Source organism: Colobus angolensis, unplaced genomic scaffold (assembly GCF_000951035.1).
Source record: "Colobus angolensis palliatus isolate OR3802 unplaced genomic scaffold, Cang.pa_1.0 Scaffold32, whole genome shotgun sequence".
Lineage (NCBI taxonomy): Eukaryota > Metazoa > Chordata > Mammalia > Primates > Cercopithecidae > Colobus > Colobus angolensis.
Window position 1 is genome coordinate 3528957 of NW_012116488.1, and position 8595 is coordinate 3537551.

Consider the following 8595-nt stretch of genomic DNA (forward strand, 5'->3'; position numbering starts at 1 on the left):
CAGCTACTTGGGAGGCTAAGGCAGGAGAATCACTTGAACCTGGGAGGCAGAGGTTGCAGCGAGCCGAGATCATGCCACTGCACTCCAGCCTGGGCAACAGTGTGAGACTCCATCTCAAAAAAAAAAAAATAATGGTTCTGAAAACCATTTCCATTGTTTTCTAAACTGCCTCCATATAAACGCAGGTTATAATTATTCCACAACTTACCAAGTCAAGCAGCTTTTGAGCTACACCAAAGGCCATATAGTCACTTTAAACGGTAAGAGTATGAATTAGTTCAGATATTACTGTCCTTGGCTTCATCACACACTTAATGCAATGACATTTCAGGTGAACGGTTTAGGTGATTCAGAAACTAATAGTGAATTGCCACATATCATGCTAAAGACACGGTTTTCAAGCCCAGGGTTGTAAGAGTGAGGTACCTCCTTGAGCCTGGCTTTGCTTGGCGATGCCCTCTGCTCCCCTGCTGCAGCAGGGCCACCAGGCAGCTGAGCGGCTCTCCTCTGCTGGAGGACGGCTGTGCGGGACTCTGCAGGGGCCTCTGAGCATGCACCTCTTCTAGGTCCTTGGTATCTCTCTGATCCCAAAAGAGCTCCATTTTCCGGTTCAGATGGCAATGTCTCTTCAATGTCTACAGACTGACCATTCTAGACAGTGTTGCACACCCAAAAATAAAATAAAACAAGCATGCTTTATATACCCCATAAAAACCTTTTAGTGGCTGGGCGCAGTGGCTCACGCCTGAAATCCTAGCACTTTGGGAGTCTGAGGCGGATGGATCATTTGAGGTTAGGAGTTTGAGACTAACCTGGCCAGCATGGTGAAACTCCATCTCTACCAAAAATACAAAAAATTAGCCAGGCATGGTGGCGCGTGCCTATAGTCCTGGCTACTTGGGAGGCTGAAGCAGGAGAATCACTTGAACCCAGGAGGCAGAGGCTGCAGTGAGCCGAGATCGCACCCCTGCACTCCAACCTGGGCGACAGAGTGAAAAACTCTGTCTCAAAAAAAAAAAGAAAAAAAAAAAACCTGTTTGTTTAAATTTTGGATTTGGAGGTACATGTGCAGGTTTGTTACATGGGTATACTGTATCATGCTGAGGTCTGGGCTTCTAATGATCCAGTTGCCCAAGTAGTGAACATAGTACCAAATAGGTAGTTTTTCAACTCTTGCTGCACTCCCTCCTTTCCTGCCATGAAAGCCTTAAAGCAGAAAAATGTCAAGTCAAAAGCAATGAACTTGCTAAATTATTTCTTCTTCACATAATCAAGAAATATTAACTATAATCAATGCATCTTAAATGTTCCCAACAAAATCCCTGTTGGACACAGGATCAATATTAGCTAGGCAGGCTGGGTGCACTGGCTCACCCCTGTAATCCCAGCACTTTGGGAGGCCAAGGCAGGAGGATCACTTGAGCCCACAAGTTGGAGGCCAGCCTGGGCAATATAGTGAGACTCCATCTCTACAAAAAAAAATTAAGTTAAAAAAAAAATTGGCCAGGCACAGTGGCTCATGCCTGTAATCCCAGCACTTTGAGAGGCTGAAGCAAAAAGACTGCTTGAGCCCAGAAGTTTGAGACCAGCCTGTACAACATGGTAAAACCCTATCTCTACAAACATACAAAAACTAGCCAGGCCTGGTGGTGTGTTCTGCAATCCCAGCTACTTGGGAGGCTGAAGTGGGAGGACTCCTTGAGCCCAGAAGGTTGAGCCCTGGAGACTGAAGCAGCAGTGAACCATGGTTGCAACACTGTGACAGAGTAAATTAAAAAAAATTATTTTTAAATATTAGCTAGCCTCTAAATCTGGGGTAGCAAACTGTAACCCTGGGATGTTGACCAAATGAAACAGAAGACTTCCCTGGAGCCGGGCGCGGTGGCTCACACCTGTAATCCCAGCACTTCGGGAGGCCAAGACGAGTAGATCACCTGAGCTCAGGAGTTCAAGACCAGCCTGGACAACATGCTGAAGCCCCATCTCCACTAAAAAATACAAAAAAATAGCTGGGTGTGGCGGCAAAAGCCTGTAATTCCAGCTACTTGGGAGGCTAAGGCAGGAGAATCACTTGAACCTGGGAGGCAGAGGTTGCAGCGAGCCGAGATCATGCCACTGCACTCCAGCCTGGGCGACAAGAGGGAAACTCTGTCTCAAAAAAAAAAAAAAAGACTTCTCTGATGTGACTGTCATCTTAAAACCTAACCTGAATTTTGTTCCTAATTCATTACTTATCCATGACTTTTAAAACTTTTAAATTATTTTACTGGATAGACTTAAAATACCATAAAATTCATCCTTTGAAAGTATATAATTCAGTGGCTATAATAGATTCGTGAAATTGTGCAACCATCACCACTATCTAATTGCAGGACAGTTTCATCAGCTCAGAAAGAGACCGGACCCATGAGCAGTCACTCCTTCCCCCCTCCCGACAGGCCCTGGCAGCCACCAGTCTACTTTCTGTCTCCAAGCATCTGCATGGCTTTTGAAGAGAACCCTAGATCTGACCTTGTCTTCAGGTCCTATTTCCTCATTCCCTGACAATTTCCTCCTCTGAAAATAGGAATAATAACGTAGAAAAATAAAATAAAGGCCAGGCACGCCAGTGGCTCATGCCTTTTATCCCAGCACTTTGGGAGGCCGAGGCGGGTAGATCCCCTGAGGTCAGGAGTTTGAGACCAGCCTGAACAACATGGTGAAACCCTGTTTCTATTAAAATTACAAAAATTGGCCAGGTGTGGTAGTACACGCCTGAAGGCTGAGGCAGAAGAATCACTTGAACCCAGGAGGTGGAGGTTGCAGTGAGCTGAAATCACACCACTGCACTCTAGCCAGGGCAACAGAGTGAGAGTCTATCTCAAAAAAAAAAAGCCGGGAGCGGTGGCTCACGCCTGTAATGCCAGCACTTTGGGGGACTGAGACAGGTGGATTGCCTGAGGTCAGGAGTTCAAGACTAGCCTGGCCAACATAGTGAAACCCCGTTTCTACTAAAAATACAAAAAATTAGCTTGGCATGGTGGCAGGTGCCTGTAATCTCAGCTACTAGGGAGGCTGAGGCAGGAGAATCCCTTGAACCTGGGAGGCAGAGATTGCAGTGAGCCGAGATCGTGCCATTGCACCCCAGCCTGGGCAACAAGAGCAAAACTCCGTCTCAAAAAATAAATAAATAAAAAATAATAAAAAGAGAGAATTATAATAGAATACTAAATACTACAAACTACTGTACAACATGAATAACCTAAATGAAATGGACAAATTCCTACATACACAAAACCTGCCAAAACTAAATCACAAAGAAGTAGAAAATCTGAGGCTGGGCGCAGTGGCTCACACCTGTAATCCTAGCACTTTGGGAGACCGAGGCGGGCAGATCACTTGAGGTCAGGAGTTCAAAACCAGCTTGGCCGTCATGGTAAAACTCCATCTCTACTAAAAATATACACAAAAAAATTAGCTGGGCATGGTGGTGCATGCCTGTAATCCCTGCTACTCAGGAGGCTGAGGCAGGAGAATCGCTTGAATTGCTTGGAGGTTGCAGTGAGCCAGATCATGCCACTGCACTCCAGTCTGGGCGATAGAGCGAGACTCCATCTCAAAAAAAAAAAAAAAAAAAACACCAATCCTTTATTTAAACATTTCCAAAAATTAAAGAGGAGAGAACATTCCCTCACTCATTCTATGAGGCCAGCATTTCTCTGAAACCAAAGCCAGACAAAGCCACAAGAAAGAAAACTACAGGCCAATATCTCTCATGAGCACTGATGCAGAAAAACAAATACTAGCAAATCAAAATCAGCAGCTTATTAACAGGATTGTATGCTGTGACCAAGTGGGATTTACCCCTAGAAAGCAAAGATGGTTCAATATATGAAAGCTGATCAGTGTAATATACCATATTAACAGAATGAAGGAAAAAAATATGATCATCTCAGTTGATGCAGAAAAAGCACGGACAAAATTCAACACCCTTTCATGATAAAAACACTCAACGAACCAAGAATAGAAGAAACTACCTCAACATAATAAAAGCCATATATGAAAAACCCACGCTCAATGGTGAAAAACTGAAAACTTTTCTTCTAAAAGCAGGAACAAGGCAAGGATGCCTGCATTCATTACTTCTGTTCAACACAGTGCTGGAAGTTCTAGCCAGCACACTTAGGCAAGAAAAAGAAATAAAACGGTAGCTCATGCCTGTAATCCCAGCACTTTGGGAGGCCAAGGCAGGCGGATCACCTGAGGTAAGGAGTTCAAGACCAGCCTGGCCAACGTGGTGAAACCCGCGTCTCTACTAAAAATACAAAAAATTAGCTGGGCATGGTGGCGGGCACCTGTAATCCCAGCTACTCGGGAGGCTGAGGCAGAAGAATCACATGAACCCAGGAGGTGGAGGTTGTGGTAAGCTGATACTGCACCATTGCACTCCAGCCTGGGTGACAGAGCAAAACTTCACCTCAAAAAAAAAAAAAAAAAAAGGAAAGAAAGAAGTAGAATTATCTCTGTTTGCAGATATGATCTTATATGTAGAAATGCCTAAAGATTACACACACATACACACACACAATTAGAATTAATAAGTGAGGCTGGGTGTGGTGGCTCATGCCTATAATCCCAGCATTTTGGGAGGCTGAGGTGGGTAGATCAGTTGAGGCCAGAAATTGGACACCAGCCTGGCCTATATGGCAAAACCCTGTCTCCACTAAAAGTACAAAAATTAACCAGGTATGGTAGCACATGCCTATAAGTCCAGCTACTAGAAAGGCTGAGTCAGGAGAATTGCTTGCAACCAGGGGGCGGAGGTTGCAGTGAGCCGAGATCACACCACTGCACTCCAGCCTGGGCAACAGAGCCAAACTGAAAAAATAAAATAAAAGTAAATACACAAAATCAGCTGCATTTCTAAACACAATGAACAATTTGAAAAGAAAAGAAAATAATTCCACTTAAAATCTAGTAATTCCACCTCTGGATATATACCCAAAGAAACTGGGCTGGGCGTGGTGGCTCATGCCTGTAATCCTAGCACTTTGGGCAGCTAAGACAGGTGGATCACAAGGTCAAGAGATTGAGACCATCCTGGCTAACATGGTGAAACCCCGTCTCTACTAAAAATACAAAAACTTAGCTGGGCGAGGTGGCGGGCGCCTGTAGTCCCAGCTACTCGGGAGGCTGAGGCAGAAGAACAGCTTGAACCCAAGAGGCAGAGGTTGCAGTGAACTGAGATCACGCCACTGCACTCCAGCCTGGTGACAGAGCGATTCTCCGTCTCAAAAAAGAAAAAAAATAGAAAGCAGGGTCTCAAGATGTAATTGAACATCCGTGTTCATAGCAGCATCATTCACAAAAGCCAGAAGGTAAAACAACCCAAGTGTCCACTGACAGATGAGTAAGCAACATGTGGTATGTACACACAGTAAGATATTACTCAGTCTTACAGAGGAAGGACATTGTGACATTGGCTACAACATGAACCTTGGCTATCGTGCTAAGTAAAATAAGCCAGCCACAGAAAGACAAATATCCTGTGACTCCACTTCTATAAGGAAATTAGAGTAGTCAAAATCATAGAAGACAGAAAGTAGAATAGTGGCTGCCGGGGTTGGGGGAAAGGGGAATGGAGAGTTGGTGTTTACAGGGACAGAGTTTTGGTTTTTTGTTTCTTTTTCACTTGCCCAACGTGAAGCTCGGAGTTTTAGTTTTACAAGATGAAGAGTTCTGGAGATGTGTGGGGGTGATGGCTGCACAACACTGTGAATGTATTTAATACCCTTGAACCATACACTTAAATATGGTTAAGATGGTAAATGTCATGCTATGTGTATTTTACTACTATATATATATGTGTGTGTATATATATATATGTATGTATATATATGTGTGTATGTGTGTGTGTATATATATATATATTTTTTGAGATGGAGTCTTGCTGTTGTTGCCCAGGCTGGAGTACAATGGTGCCATCTCGGCTCACTGCAACTTCCGCCTCCCAAGTTCAAGCGATTCTCCTGCCTCAGCCTCTCAAGTAGTTGGGACTACAGGCATGTGCTAACACACCTGGCTAATTTTGTATTTTTAACAGAGATGGGGTTTCACCATGTTGGTCAGGCTGGTCTTGAACTTGTCACCTCAGGTGATCTGTCCGCCTCGGCCTCCCAAAGTGCTGGGATTACAGGCATGAGCCACTGCACCCGGCCCAATAAAATATTTTAGAAAAACATTTTTTGATGTGATAATGCAAACTCATAGCAACTCACACCTGCTTTATCAGGCGTTTCAGAAGGCGTAGAAGGGGGAGAGGATACACTAAGCAGCCAAGGGCTGTTGACACTCCAGAAGCACCCCCGGGGACTCCTTTTCTCAACAACACCCTCTGTAATGGCAGCGTCAGCCACGAGTGCACTGCCATTGGTTTTACTGACCAAACCTAAAGAGCTGACGGATGCATTCCCATGAGATGTGCTCACGAAATCATGCCGACACACAGAAGACACACATCTCCTGGCCTGTTGGGCAGCAGTGCAGACAACGTGGGGGTCTCAGATCCTCCACTAGAATGATTCTGGTCCCGCCTGAGCCTTCGCCTGAGTCCCCATCAGACATCGTAGAGGTCAGTGTATGGATGATGAGCAGGCAGGGGCAGGAACTGGGACTGATTTGGTTTAAACATGTGTCCCCACAAAATTTCATGTTGAAGTGTAATCCCCAACGATAGAGGTGGGGCCTGGTGGGAGGTGGCTGCTGGATCATGGGGGCAGAACCTTCATGGCTGGTTCAGCAACATCCCCTTGGCATTGCTCTCATGATAGTGAGTTCTCATGATATCTGGTTGTTTAAAAGTGTGTGCTGGCCGGGCATGGCGGCTCACACCTGTAATCCCAGCACTTTGGGAGGCCGAGGCAGACGGATCACCTGGGGTCAGGAGTTCAAGACCAGCCTGGCCAACATGGTGAAACCCCGTCTCTACCAAAAATACAAAAATTAGCCAGGCGTGGTGGCGGGTGCCTCTAATCCCAGCTACTTGGGAGGCTGAGGCAGGAGAATCACTTGAACTGGGGAGGCAGAGGTTGCAGTGAGCCAAGATTAGGCCACTGTGCTCCAGCCTGGATTACAGAGCCAGCACCATTCTCAAAAAAATAAATGAGCATGTGACACCTCCCCCTGCTCCTTGTTCCTGCTGTGGCCACATGAGGCGCCTGCTCCCACTCTGCCTTCACCCTGAACCTGTTTCCCGAGGTCTCCCCAGAAGCCGAGCAGATGCCAGCACCATGTTTCCTGTACAGTCTGGAACCGTGAGCCAACTAAACCTCTTTGGTTTATAAAATACCCGGTCTCAGGTGTTTCTTTATAGCAGTCTGAGAATGGCTAAATAAAAAGACACATACCCAGACACAAATATTACCTGCAGGCCACCGTGTGCTGACTCTGTCACCAAGCAGGAGCGGGCCCCTCCCTCGCACGGAGCCGCTGGCATGGACAGCCCCGGGGAGGTCAGGCGGAGCGTCCTTTCCTTCGTGCACCCCTGGAGGGTGCTTCCATTGGCTTTCTCAGACAGCACCATCTCAGGGTCCACCTGGCCATGGCCTGGATTAAGTTTAAAATGTCGGGCCAGTCCCCCCTTTCCTATATATGACTTTTCACAAGTCTGACACTTAAAGCTTTTGGGCCTCAAGGAGCAGCTGGATAAGTCAAAGAGCGTGTGCCTCTCCCTCTGATCTTCATCTTCTTCCACACAGAGTTCTGAATAATCATCAGAATCTGACAGATGACTATCTGCCAAATCCTCTGTTTTTATGAACTTATAATCTTTAGCTTTATACTTGGGAGGTCGAGATACCCGTCCAGAACGTGTCTTTACTTTTAATGATTTTTTTAGTTTCTCAGTATGTTTTGTATGCAAGTTGGAAACAAATGGATGTGCTGAACTGGATGAAAGAGACGTTACTGCCAGTGGGTTGGAGGCAGACAAAGGAGTCAACATTGAGCCCTGTTCATTTGGAGTCTTGGGGGCTGGGACTTTCGTTGCAGGGACCACCTGGAGGGTTGGTAGTGGTCTCTGTACAAACACCTGAGCAGGAGGTTGGCGCAAGTCACTTAGGAAGCACGACTGTGGCTCGGTTCTCACAAGCGGCTGTACCCTGAGCAGCTGAGGGCTGGTGATGTGGAGTCCCACGAGGCAGGAATTCCCCTGGGGTGGCTGGCTCTGTCTTGCAGTTTGGGGGTGGATTGTGGCTGGTAAGGGCATTGGCCTTTCCTGACCTTTCATTTCTCCAGACGTTACCTTGACACAAATGGCTTCTAGTTGCTTATGTACAGAAAGACAAGAAAGAGAAAAGAAGCATTGTGCTTATCAACATGTCTGCAATTTCACTCCCATCATAAACCCATTATTGACATTTTTTCTAAATTATATCTTACATATAAAAATTGATGTAATGTGTTTGTACTAAGGTGGTGTTTTCCAGACCTTTCTGACCAGAGACCACAGTGATATAAGTTGGGCTTGGTGGCCGGGCGCGGTGGCTCAAGCCTGTAATCCCAGCACTTTGGGAGGCCGAGACGGGCGGATCACGAGGTCAGGAGATCGAGACTATC

General features: G+C 46.1%; 1 protein-coding gene across 1 annotated transcript in view; it reads right to left on the reverse strand.

Moving 5' to 3' along the window:
• ZNF839 (zinc finger protein 839) overlaps positions 1-8595 on the reverse strand; it is a 27823-nt gene that overhangs the window by 12057 nt on the left and 7171 nt on the right. The window contains 2 exon segments of the mRNA XM_011951438.1: positions 427-651; positions 7403-8305. Of these exon segments, the coding sequence (XP_011806828.1) occupies positions 427-651; positions 7403-8266 (1089 nt within the window). The 5' untranslated portion in view covers positions 8267-8305.